At 30.9% G+C, this 14,052-nt stretch overlaps 1 protein-coding gene across 1 annotated transcript; it reads left to right on the forward strand.

The window, feature by feature from the left end:
* The first annotated feature begins 1,813 nt into the window (after nucleotides 1-1,813).
* LOC115891962 lies at nucleotides 1,814-12,272 on the forward strand. Its single transcript, XM_030912574.1, has 8 exons — nucleotides 1,814-1,978; nucleotides 2,087-2,811; nucleotides 3,205-3,370; nucleotides 3,430-3,582; nucleotides 5,339-5,548; nucleotides 5,604-5,712; nucleotides 5,802-5,925; nucleotides 11,908-12,272. The coding sequence occupies exons 1-8, from the start codon at nucleotides 1,933-1,935 to the stop codon at nucleotides 12,061-12,063; spliced, it is 1,689 nt and encodes a 562-aa protein (XP_030768434.1). The 5' UTR covers nucleotides 1,814-1,932; the 3' UTR covers nucleotides 12,064-12,272.
* Nucleotides 12,273-14,052: the final 1,780 nt, after the last annotated feature.

Consider the following 14,052-nt stretch of genomic DNA (forward strand, 5'->3'; position numbering starts at 1 on the left):
GGTCTTGGTTTGCCCCGGTGAATCGCTTATATCCGGGACTACCTAATAAATATTTGTAAATTGCTATTGCAGGTACGAACTATGATCATAAAATATGATATAAAAGGAAAGAATGTTATTATGCAACCAAATATACAAATAAAACAAAAATATATTTTAATTTTCCTTAACTAAAAACAGTGATATAAATGGAGTATTTCCTACTCAAATTTTATATTATCATGATACTAAAGGATATAAATACAGCATTTATATCCTTTTACACCTTTTTATTCAAAGTCTTACACGCTAATATAAAATTTGACTATCTCCATTTATTTCACTATTTTTGGTTAAGGGCACTCTTAATTTTAATTTTCCTTTTTTTATAGGAAAACGATTAAATGGGAAGAATTGAATGGGAATGGAAACAATGACCAATTATTGTATTTTGTGTTAATTTATAATACCCCTACTCTACTAAATATCTAGCTACATTGTACTTACAGTTAAATAGCTACATTGTACTAGTTATATCCATATTTACAGTTTTATGATGGCTATTATTTTATTTCAACGTGCTACCAATTGATTCGCTCCGACTTGAGTACTTACTATACCTCGAGATGGCTCCAGGAATTATTTATCTTTACAGGCCTAGAATATGAAGATTCACAGTAGAATTTTTGGTTTTACTACCTATTAGAAACAAACCTACCCCCCTACATCAAGGGACATACAATTATGCCTTGTTCTCGGCCATGATATTCCTTCCATTCTATATCCAACATCCAACTTAGCAGACCTTCTGGTTCACAACAGGGCCTAGACTGGCCGGATGATATTTTAACAGAATAGCCCTTGATATCTCTTTCACACTTTTATTTAATAATTAAATAGGAGGGCTGGATGGTATAATTTCTAGAAAGAATAGCCTGTGAAATAAAAACTTCTGCATGGACATTACCTTTCTTACCTTTGTCTGCTATTTTTTAATAAAAAACAACTGTTTAGTTTGCACAAAAATAAAATTAACAATCAAAAATATCTTAAAAAATGATCAAGCCTTGTACTACGCCGCGTGCCGGTTTTTGAACAAACAACAAACAAAAGAATGAGGTTAGCGGCGTTGCCAATGTCAATTTTCTAAACTACCCAAAAATCTAAATAAATTCTCCAATTTGGGGAGAAAAATGTCCCTGATTCACCAAAATTTCCCCATATGATTATTTTAACAAAAAAAAAATTTAATAAAAATACAATATTTATTATATATGTTAGAGAGATTAAACTGTAAATTACCTCCTTGTTTTTTAATCCCTTCCCTAGTAGTCATTAAATAATTTGAGGTCACTAAATTTTCTTTCAACTGAAGCATTTGCAAAGGGAAGCACAAGTAAAAAGCAGATTATAATTTTTAAGTTGGGAAAGATATATCGTCCCGCTCCGTTTTTAAAGCTAAACATTTTACGCCATTTTCAATCAGCAATAAAATGTTGAAACTCCCCTTATTTTCGCCCCCCATTGCTAAAATCCCCACAAAACTCCCAATCGGCTCCGGATTCCCCAAAATTTGGGGAATTCCCCACAAATTGGCAACGCTGGAGGTTAGCGTGTTTTTTCTGAATATGCTAAGACTAACGGACTAGTGTCGAAACACAGATAGCTAGATGGACGTATTTCGGCACTTGCGTCGATGCGCTACAGGTACATTTCAATTGCAATTTCATAAAGATTTTTGATAACAGATTCTTCTTTGTGTATAATCATTTAGTTAAATACATCTCTGAGATAAATTTATTGTTTTTTTTTTCTGAAAACATGAGCCCGCCAAATAAACTGTCACCATACTGTCACTTTGTGGACGCTTGCCACAGCTAACCTAAGAATTCATAAAACAATTTTTAAGGCCGCTTGTTTTTTTAACTACAAAACAAAACATAAAATTGAGAAATGAGTGATTTGATTGATCAGGATGAAATGCGAAGATGTTTAAAAGGTACTAATATTTTTTAGTGAATAAAATCATATGTACATGGCTTCAAAAATTAGCTTTGTACTTAGTTTTCCTATTTTCTTCCTTTAAAAGTACTGTTTATGTTTCTAGAAGCGCATATATATGAAGAGAACATGAGTGAAGACTTGATGACCAGTTATTACAAAGCTATTAAAAACTCAGAGAACTCATTAAGGGATGAAATAGTAAAAATCAACAGTGATGAAGATGAAATAGAAAAAACGTTAAACGAAAGTGCAAACGAACTATTAGAAGCTATTAATAATTCGGAGACTATAGCACCATCAAATAGATTTAAAATAAGTGAAACTGATGATGAAGATTCACCAAGTACCTTGACCAAGCACAGTTCTTTAGTAAGAGATAAAGGTTTGAAAAATTTAGATACAAATGAAGAAGAAGAGGAAGAAAACAATAATAGTATAGAAAATGAAGGTACTGAGAAACCTTTAGATGTGAAGAAAGTACCAATAGGTTTTAATGACATGCCACAAAGTGTGCATAAAGACAAACCTCCATTAAACATAATTTGTCATGAACTACGATTTGTTAATGTACAAAATAGTAAAAAGTTTTTAATTTCAAGTACACAAATGCGAGTTAAGATGCTTTATGAGTATCATATAGCTGCTAATAAACTGAAAGCCCATTATGCAAGATTATCTCCTAATATGGCCTCTTTAAAAACACCAATTCAGATCACAGAACATCGTGAAAAATATGAAAATCCAATCATAACATCACTAAAAGGGGAAGAATCGCAAACAGCACAAGAAACTTATGTTAGTAGATCAGGCAGATTGACAAAACGAAAGGTATTTGCAATTTTTTATATCCTCTTGCCGATCCGGTTAGAGGATCAGATTAATATAAGATATAAGATTTTCATAACAAATACACTTTCTGCACTTCTAAAGCTCTTTTAAGTAATAAAATAGCTTTAACTCTACATGGTGGTCCTAACTGTATTCTGGAAACTTCGCCAGCATATGCTGCACATAAAAATAAGTAAAAGAGTTCATATAAACTTATGTCCTAAAATGCTTTGTTTAGGAGATACAGGGTGTAGAAGTTTCATTTTTATTTCAATTTTTCTGAAATGAATAATTAATGCCAAAGTTTCTGTAATACAGTTTGGACCACCCTGTATATTATCTTTCACTGGAAAGAATTTGTACTGAGATTTGTTTTTTGTATTTTTGTTGAAGGTGTACACAGATAATTATCTATCTGACGACTCATGTGGTAGCTCCAAAAAAAGTAAGCTAGAGAGTAATTCCTTCTCAAAGAGTTCATCCAAAGAAAAACCAACAAAATCAACATTAAAAATGCTAGATTATCCAGAGAATGATATAGTTCCATTACGAAAAGAAAGTCAGTTAAATTTTACATTGAAATAATTCTATTAATAAGGATTTTTAAACGATTTGTAGATGCCCTAGATGAATTTGATCAAGTTAAAAACACACCTAAACCTAAAATGTTTCAGAAAAAATCATTGAATGATGAGATTATGTCGAGAAGCAGCTTATTTAGAGATAGTGTAACACCAAAAAAAGCAAGATCTGAAATGATTGTTGCTGCAGGTATATTATACACTCACCAGCATGAAAAACCGCTACCTTAAGATTTTTGATATATTTTGTTCTAGTGGATCGACTTTGATGATTTTTTAAGCAATTTATAGCTAAATTATTTGCCTTTTAGTATCTTTTTCTAAATTAAAAATGAAAGTTTCCATCTGTCAATTATACAAGATAAAAAAAATTATGATATTTTGGTGAAAGTTTGAAACACCCTGTGGAATATGTTAACAAAGCAAAGGAATTTAAAAATAATTTTATCGTCTAAGTAAGTCTTTTCTCGATAGCTTGTTTTTTGATTCATCTTTTTATTGGAGATATATTAAGCTTTTGAATAAGACAGTAACTTGATTTACAGCAATTTTAGCATTGATTTTGGGTTCTTATCAACACACTTATAAAATAGTGCTTATTGTTTTGTAACGGCACTGTCATTGAGATGTCATATTATTAATGTTTATTAACGTTTACTCTATAGTCTAAGAGCCAGCAACGTTTTCGAGAAAGTATTTTAAAGACGTCTGGTTTTTTGATATATCTTTACTATGCTCTGGAACAGCATGCGGCCAATTTAGTCCTATAAATTCTAGTATTGAATATAAATCGAACATGTCTCCATAGCGCAGTGCGTAGAGGTTCCGACTACTAACCGAGGATTCAGAGTTCGAATCCGGGTCAGAGCAAAGACTTTTTTATTTTATTTTTGTTTATATTCTGATAGCAAAGTATTAATTTTTTTTTTTGAATCAGCAGAATTATTTAATACTCTACTATCAGAATATAAACGAAAATAAAATAAAAAAGTCTTTGCCCTGACCCGGATTCGAACTCTGAATCATCGGTTCGTAGTCGGAAACTCTACGCACTGCGCTATGGGGACATGTTCGATTTATATTCAATACTAGAATTTAAAGGACTAATAAAAATATAGGATCTTCTTTCAATGCGCAGTAGGGACGCAACGTTTACCAACAGCCAGACGGGCCGCATGATGTTCTAGAGAGCATAGTAAAAGATATAGGTATATCAAAGAGCCGTTGCTAACTCTCGTACTACTAGTAGAGATGGTTTTAAGTTCTAAAGTTTCAGCTATTGTTGCTTTAATTGATCATGGTAGAGATTAACTTTTGGACTTAAAACCACATCTGCTAAAGTAACTGCCCAACAGACAATATGATTTTTCAAAAACAGTGACATTAACCACATCTGCTAAAGCAACCGCCCAACAGACAATAATATGATTTTTCAAAAACAGTGACATTACCTAAATCATAAACACTATTTTATAGGTCTGTTGACTAAGACTAAAAACAAAGGCATGGTTTTAATGTAAATAATATGAAAAAATGTTAGTTTATCTCCAAAAAAAAATAAAGCTATTGAGATGAACCAAAAATCAAACTATCGAGAAAAGATACACTTAGATGATAAGATGATTTTAAATTTCCCAGCTTTGTTAACACACTCCCCAGGGTGTTTCAAACTTTCACCAAAATATCAACATATTGTTCTCCCTCGTATAATTTACAGATGGCAACTTTCATTTTTAATTTACAAAGAGGCACTAAAAAGTCAAATAATTTAGCTACAAATTGCTTAAAAAATCATCAAAATCGCTCCACTAGGACACAATATATAAATCTTCAAAATACATGAACATTTTAAGGTGCCCGTTTTTCGTGCCGGTGGGTATTATATTTGTATTAATTTTTAATATTGACTATTTGTAATAACATTAATATATCAAAACATAAAATAGGTATATCAGAAGCTGAAAAAAGCAAAGACAGACAAGATGTGATTGATAAGTTTACTAATAGTTTAAATATAAATACAGAAAGTCAGGAGGATGACACTGAAAAAATTATCATTGATGATGATATAGAAGTGTTTGAGAGGAAAAGAGTTGTACCACCTTGTCCAGGGCCAAGAAGAGGTATCCACAGTAAAAGAAAGACAGCCACAACAGGTCAGTTTGTAAAAATTATTAAATAAATAGTACACATTTTTATTTATTTTTTTAGGTCTTGCGCCTCTAAACATCACAACAAAAAAGACTAATTCAAACAATTGCGATCCTAGACCTTCCACTTCTTCAGATATCTTGTTAAAAAAGAGGGTGAATTCTCCAAAGTACGTAAACTCCTCAATCTTATTTTTTTTATCCAGTAAGAGAAAGGGTTAAAATATTTTTTTTTATATTTTTTGTTATTTTTACACAGAATCAGTAATTTAGAAGAACGTCCTACATCAACTTCTACACCATATGATAGAAGTGCAAAGAAAGTAGCAAATATGACACCTTGTCCTCTGTGTTCAGTTTTATTTCCACGGAAAGAGATTGAGGTAAGAGCTTTTAATTAATTATTAAAACTCTTTAGTACCGTATGATCGAAAACGGCGCCCAGTTGGCTTGGAAACGACGATCGATGACATTTCCCATATAACTTTACATACCGAGTGCGTCTCAAAAGTAGCTCACTCCTATAACTTTTTTACTTTTTCAAATAAAAACACGAGATTTGTATGTTAGGGTGTATTCCATTGCTTACCTTGGTTAGGGTTTTATGGTTCGTTTCTATCGGTTTCCTGAAAGTTTTCTTATTATGGAACACGGTTCCTGAAAAATTCGGTTATAACTGTCACCAAACTAACCAGCGCGAGAAGGCTGGTTTTTCTGGTTTTGTTTGTCAATCAATGTCATTTATGTGACAGAAATCAAGCAAATATTGGAAGTTCGAGTGAAATTCTCATTTAATTTCTAAAATTTGTAATAATATTTTGTATTTACATCCAAAAGCAATGGAGGTAGGCAGTAAAGGTAAATAAATTTCATTAACTAAATAGAATGACTTTTTAGGACCATTTAAACTTATCATGCAGCCATTGTTTCTCAAAGTCGGGAACATTTAAAGAAAACATGAAAAACAAGACAACAAGTAAACGTGAATGTTTTGTAAGCTATAAAATTATAAATATTAATTAGATTTGTTTATTTATTATTGATCTGTTTTAATATTGGACCTGCAAATCTTCACTTGAGCTGTCTAACGAGTTATCAATAAAGTACAATCACAAAACATCCCCCTTTAGAACTTTTATCTGTCATGTTAAGAAATGAAAGTAAATAATAAAGCACCTCTCGTGTTTGTTCGCACGCTAAAAATTTCAATTATTGCCTGTATATATTTTTTTAATTGTAAAGTAATATATTATATTTAAATGGAATATATTACATAACAATTATGTCAATTACAGGATTACAAGCTTGTTTTCTAACATTTTTTAAATAAAACGAATTATAAAATTTCAATATATGTATATTTGTCATAGGTATGAAAAAAGTAAAATATAAAATGGACAAACGCTTACTTGCATTGCAATAAAACTTCCACTTTTCGTTTTGCAATCCAAACGCAATTATTTCTATTTCACAAATAAAAATATCCGACATTAAAATCACTGAAACTTCAGCGGCTGACAACGAAAACTGAAAAATATAACGGCACTTTTTGTTTTGGACCTGCATATCAACATAACGCTGTACCATTATGTTTTTGTTTTTGAAATAATATAAAATATCTAATTATAACTTGTAAATTTTAATATTTTAACATGATTTTAACTATTTCTGACATTAACTATCTTTTTGTTATTAAGATGACATTTTAGACGGCAACTGACATATATGTCATAATATTTAAATTTTAAATATGTAAATATAATTTAAATTAATATAATGCAACTTTATACTAAGAAAACATTTATACATTCACAAAATACAACAAAGTATAATAATATAGTCTGAAAACAATGAATATTGAATTAAAATTAAAAAAGTTAAGTGCGACCCCTTGTGTCAAAATTAGATGATTAAATTTTCGCAATTTTTACACCATTTGATGACCGGTGGCGCCTCTAGTGTTTGTTTGGGCGGTTGGTCTTTTACTCCCGCTTATGGCCATTAAAGAAAAAGTTCTAAAGGGGGATGTTTTGTGAGTACAATTTATACAACAGTTTATCAATAAAATAATATAACAGTTTATCAATAAAGTACTTTTCAATATTAAACTCCATTGAAAAGAAGAAGTAAACGTAAAAGCAGGGAATAAGTACATTAAAAATGCATAAAAGATAAATTTTATAATAGAGGTATTGAAATTTAGTAAACACTAAATTGACACACAACATTTGACGTTTCCAGTATTTTACCAAACCGTTCCGTATCAAACTGATGTTTTTCAGGAACCGCTCTTTACCGTAGTTTACCGGTCTGGTTCGCCTGGTTTTGCAACGGAATACAGCCTTAGTATATGACATAAATTAGGATGGATTGACGTATTCAATTGTTTTCGATCATTTCCTGGTTTATCGGAAATATCTACAAGTTTTGAATTTTAAATGACAGCTTCGGTATTTTTTTACTTTATTTGACATAAAGTGACACTCTGAATAGAATGACATATACCGGGTGCGTCTCAAAAGTGGTTCACCCCTATAACTTTTTATTTTTTCAGATAGAAAAACGAGATTTGGTATGTCAGTATATAACATAAATTAGGATTGATTGATGTATTCAATAATTATTTTTGGTCACTTCCTGTTTTACCGGAAATGACTACAACTTTTGATTTTTAAATGGAACCCTCGGTATTTTTTACTTTATTCAATAGAAAATGTCACTCTGAATAGAATGACATATCATTTGTCAACTTTTGACATTTTCGCATATGGTTTATTTGAAATTGTAACATGCGGTGAAAATTTGACTCGAAATATACCAAGTGTGTGGTATCAAATTATTCGTAAAAAATGCTTTTTCCAAATATGCTAATGTGCCACCCTTGATCCATTTGAAATTTTTTTTTTTATTTTTTATCGAATAAAGTAAAAAAAATACCGAAGGTGCCATTTAAAAATCAAAAGTTGTAGTCATTTCCGGTGAAACAGAAAGTGACAAAAAAAGAATTAAATACGTCAATCAATCCTAATTTATGTCATATACCAACATACCAAAACCCGTTTTTTTATCTGAAAAAGTAAAAAAGTTATAGGGGTGAGCCACTTTTGAGACGCACCCGGTATATGAATATGTCAACTTTTGACATATTCGCATATGGTTTATTTGAAGTTGTAACATGCGGTTTATAACGACAATTGGACTGGAAATTGGATACCAAGTGTATGGTACCAAATTATACGTAAAAAAATGCTTTTTCCAAATATGCTAATGAGCCACCCTTGTTCCATTTGAAAAAATTGAGATATGAAGAAAGATACGAAAAACATTAGACTATAAATATATTTTGCAAAGGCTCCTTGATTAAAAATTTAGTGTCTTAACACAGCCATAGATGTCTTTTACGATTTTGTCTTTTTACGATTAGTGTCTTAACACAGCCACTCTAGATTGAAATTTAAAATACGATTTTTGTAAGTAATTTTGTAATTTTGTGTTTGTAAGCGAAAATGTCAAAAGTTGACATATAATATGCCATTCTATTCAGAGTGTCATTTTCTATCGACTAAAGTAAAAATATACCTAAGGTGCCGTTTAAAAATCAAAAGTTGTACTCATTTCCGGTGAACCAGGAAGTGACCAAAAACAACTGAATACGTCAATCAATCCTAATTTATGTCATTTACTAACACACCAAAACCAAATATCGTTTTTTATTTGAAAAAATAAATAAGTTATAGGGGTGAGCTACTTTTAAGAGGCACCCTGTATAAAAAGACAGCGATCTTCATTTCATAACCATCGCTGACACCGTTTTTTGGATCATTGTACTTGTAAACCCGTTAACACATTAACTTTTTTATTTATCTCTCACATTGTCAGATTTACATGATTATTTTTACCAGAGATGTGACTTATTTCAGATAAAATATTTGAAATATAAATATAAGATTCAAAATTTGTATGTTCATCTTATAAATGAAATACGTTTTAAAATTTCATCTTGTATCTTAGTATTTTATAAATAACTAGTTGAAGCCTGGCGCATCCGCCACATCAGGAAAAAAAATACTTTTTATTTTTTGTTTAATTAAACGAAAAACAAAAAATCCGTCGACGACAGTTTTTAGAAGAGCCAATTAGCTAACTTTTAATAAAAAAAGCAACTTTCTAGAGCAAGTCATTACTTCAGTAGAGACGACACACACAGATAAACATTAGCATTTTATATATGTAGATACTTAGTTTGCTAAAATACTTTTACTAATTATATTACCTATGCAATTTTTTTACTTTACGACATTCAATCATAATATGGACCAAATATAATATCCGTATTAGGTGTGATGAAATATATAAACATAGATGAATAAAAAACTTCGTATTTATTATTTAATATTAAACCTAAAATAGAACACAAAATAAACATTATACACATTATAACATTTTTATTCTTCTGTATCTATCTAGTATTAATGAATGGGTTAAAGAAAAGCACCCATTTCATGCTTTAAAATGAAATGGATGCTAAGATCATTTAAAAAACATGTCAAAGATCTTGTCCTGACTGAGACACGTAAAATTAATCGGTATGGAAAACAAAAATTGGATGCTTTAAACAACACTAGGGAATTTTTAAAAAGGAAGGTAAAAGACCAATCTTTCTACAGGTTTTTAGAGGACTCTAATTCCTCTGTTGCGAGTAGCGGCAACATGGGTCTACTGGTAGTACCGCAAGTTAGAAACACTGCAATATTTAAGTTATAAAAACAGTCTCAGATTTGCACGATTTCTGTTCATATAATTATTAATTATTGACAAAGCTAAATAACTTTAAAAATAAATATAAAATGTTTTCTTTCAAAAAGTATTTTATTTTAATAAAAGTATTTAGAAAATACATATTTTATATCTAGTAAATCAAATGCCTTTTTTAAAAGTATTTTGTAACTGCTATCTCAAATACTTTGCTCAGAAGTATCTTGTAACTTGTATTTTAGATACTTTTTATGAGTAGATAGATATCTTGTACATCTCTGGTTTTTACGGATTCCGTGGGTCCACTAATTTAAACTCATGATAAAATACTTAACGAATTTATTATCTCACTTTATACACACAATAACTAACTATTTATAAAATTCCTTCACCAAATTGTCCGATTCACAATTTCCAAACGCGGTATATTCAAACTTCAAACTGCTCCAACTGCCAAGCACGGCCCTTTATATACCCCTACTGACTGTTTCTCGAATATTCTACAATTCTCGGAGAGCGTTCTACTTCATACTGGAAAAATCTATTGTCTGATTCGCTTACTTGTCGACTTGTTTAAGAGATGGCGCCTAAAAATGTCTTTTACCTTCTGGCGGATGCGCCATTTTTCTTGACACGTTGCGGTTGTGTAGGCAACAAATTTTAGCGCTACATACACCTTGACAATATTAATACGGTATGATTGAAAAAAAACGGCGTCAGCGATAGCTATGAATTGAAGATCACTTGTGTCATTTGATAGACTCTGACTGGCCGTCGAAAGGCGCGTGGTCATCGTGAAACAAGAAGAAGAAGAATCACTTGTGTCATATTTTATATGTAAATTTATATTTTATATGTTTTTTTTTTGATCATACGGTATATGTTAATAGCTTTGAATAAAAAGCTTAAGGAGTGTATCAACAAATTTAGGTTGAGCATATTGGTATATTAATATAATTGTAGAATTAATAATAACATAAAATAAAAAGCTCAGAAAAGCTCAACAAATCCAAGGTCTTCAAAGTCCAACCTTGCAACAAATCTATAACAAAGTATCAAAAAAAGTCAAATTCAAACGTGTCAATTGAGACGTCAAACAGAGCTGTCAAGGGAGGGTCAAAGATATAGAGGTATAATGAACAACCATTGCGCATCCAAAAATTCATTTTTTATCATATGTCCATGATGGCCGCCATGTTCTACAGCAATTATTCCTTGATCGGCAGGGGATAGATAAGTAATAATATCAGCTGAAAGTAAAAACAACTTTATTAAAATAGACAAAAACAAAGTAACATTCATATTTAGTAAGTAAAAAAATAAAAACAAAATATGATCTTTGAAAGACTGAATTTTATAAAATCGAGCCATTCTAGATTGGGCATTTAAATTTTTCGAGATTTTTGGTATCCCGGGATTTCGGGGATAAACATACACCGGGATTTCTTGATCTCGGTTTGAAAATCCTAATTATGATACTTCAGCTGTAAAATATATCAAAACAACGCCTCCCTTAATACCGCATATCGTCGCATGACTCTCTTATGTCGACTTATCTGCCAATTTTCTTCTTAAAACGAGTTTAAACTAGATTAAAATTTTTGTTTAAGGAACATGCCGCTACTTGCGGTGAGGATATGTTTGCGCAAGTAGCTTCTACAAGACTGTCAAGAATATCATGCGAAATATGCGATCAAGTCATACCTCTCACTACAGAGTACGAAGTCCACGTTAAACAATGTATAGCTAAACAAAACGGATTATAAATTTTATTTTCAGTGATTTTTTTACCTCAAACAATAAAAAATTAATTTAAAAAATTAGATTAATTAATATTTTTTCCAGTGCCTTATGTGTGGGAAATAATTTTAAGGCAGTATTTCCTGTAAGGTATTGTTTGTTTATATTATTATTAGATGTATGATATATTTTTTATTATTGCTGTATGTGAATAAATGTTTTTTCTTATTTTTAATTTCATTGTTTGATTTATCACAAAATAACACAGGTCGACAAATTCAAACTTTTCATTTCTAACATTGATGACAATAGCTGATTATAATATATCGGATTCTATACTGTTATAATTAAAAATACCAAGCAAAACGTTCTAACAGGTACAGTTTTTTGTTGATGGAGATAAACAATAAATAGGAAAAAATCACATTTTTATTTAACAAGTATGTATTATATATTATATTACATTATCATATTAAATTAAAAAATTATAATAAGTTTTATGTACATTATATTGCATAAAATCAAAGTGTACTTCATCAATATGACTACATAATAAACGATAAAATACGCAAACATGCTTAAAAGCGTTATTTTTTTATTTATGTGACGTTGGATCTTTTGGTTTTAAAAACCAGCAATAGTCGCTAATCATAACTGGATCCCAACGATCAAGGGCGTTGGGATCTTAAAAATAATCGTGTGAAATCTCTCTCTTCTTGTTTATCACTGACTTCACCGAGATTTTCGGGAAAAAATTCAAATGCGAGTGGAGAAAAAGAATTTTCAGGGACATACGACATCCGAGTGAATGCTAGCCTCTAAAACTTCTTGTACGGATAATTCATAGTTTTCTTCTTTTTTAATTACCTCAGAACCCTTTAACTACATTTACAAGGAGTTTCAAGCTCTTAGTTCTTTTTGACTGAGTTTCTGTTTAAAGGCTAGCTCTTTAAGGGGCTTTCTTATTTGAGGCCAAATAAAAATACCCTCTTTAAGCTTGGCATCACTGATTTGGAAAAAATGTTTTTAAATGTTTAAATCCTTCATTTTTAGTGTCCGTGGCCATTACAAAATTTTTTTATCAGTTCCAACTTAATATAGAGGGGTGGAAGTAGCAGGCTTTGGATCAACAAGTGGTAGATATTTTATGTACTTGGACCTGGTTCAAAAGATGTTCTTGGGGGTGATTCTTTTTTACAAAATGTTCCTTTGTTGCCCGACTATCCCACAAATATAAAAAATAACAGTACTTCGTAAAACCATCTTGAAGTCCTAGTAATATACCTATAACATGAGGAACAGGCCATGCAAATGGCAAGTTTGGATACTCAATTTTGTCTTTCTGTTTCTTTGAATAAACTTTAACATTTGTTAGACAGAAATAGTAGTCATTAAAATGATTAGTAGGTTCTCTCCACATCATAGAAACATCAAATGGCATAGTTTTTCTCTGGCCTCTCAGCCTCTGAACCAGATTCACACTACAACTTATACAGCACACATGACGAACCCAAGACTGATCTTGATCCCCCAGTTTACAACCGAAATATAAAAAGGAAGCCTTTCTAACTTCTTGCGAAAGTGTGGTTTGCGATCTTGTGGTTTAACAATAAATCGATAACAAATGTAACAAAACTTATGTGATAAATTTTCGCAAGATCGAAGCACAAAAGTTGCCTTCTCATCTCAGACATTTTTTCATTATAAAACTTTCTGTGCGAATGACAGACTAATATAAACTAATAATTTTATAGTACGGTCTCTTTTAACCAAACCAAACAGCCAGGGTACTATGTGCCGGGCAGCCATCCATTTGGTACCAAACTTCCTGATTTTCCCTAACGGCATCATGTAAAGCAGGTAAAATATGATTTTCCAGTAGTTCCAAATAATATTCTGCATTTAAATTTCGCGTAAGAAATAATGGCCCGATAATATTGTGTCCGAATATCCCTGCCCTAATATTTACTTTCTGTGGATGTTGCGTCCTTGTTTTTTGTTTCGACAAACCTGTG

The sequence above is a fragment of the Sitophilus oryzae genome, unplaced genomic scaffold (assembly GCF_002938485.1).
Source record: "Sitophilus oryzae breed Bouriz unplaced genomic scaffold, Soryzae_2.0 scaffold_1218_pilon_pilon, whole genome shotgun sequence".
Taxonomy (NCBI): Eukaryota; Metazoa; Arthropoda; class Insecta; order Coleoptera; family Curculionidae; genus Sitophilus; species Sitophilus oryzae.

Excerpts from the sequence above, each read along its gene's own strand:
- LOC115891962 (XM_030912574.1), top strand. The coding sequence starts at position 1,933 with ATGAGTGATTTGATTGATCAGGATGAAATGCGAAGATGTTTAAAAG. Across the intron at positions 3,371-3,429 it reads AGTTCCATTACGAAAAGAAA|ATGCCCTAGATGAATTTGAT; the intron begins GTCAGTTAAATT and ends AACGATTTGTAG. Across the intron at positions 3,583-5,338 it reads TGAAATGATTGTTGCTGCAG|GTATATCAGAAGCTGAAAAA; the intron begins GTATATTATACA and ends AACATAAAATAG.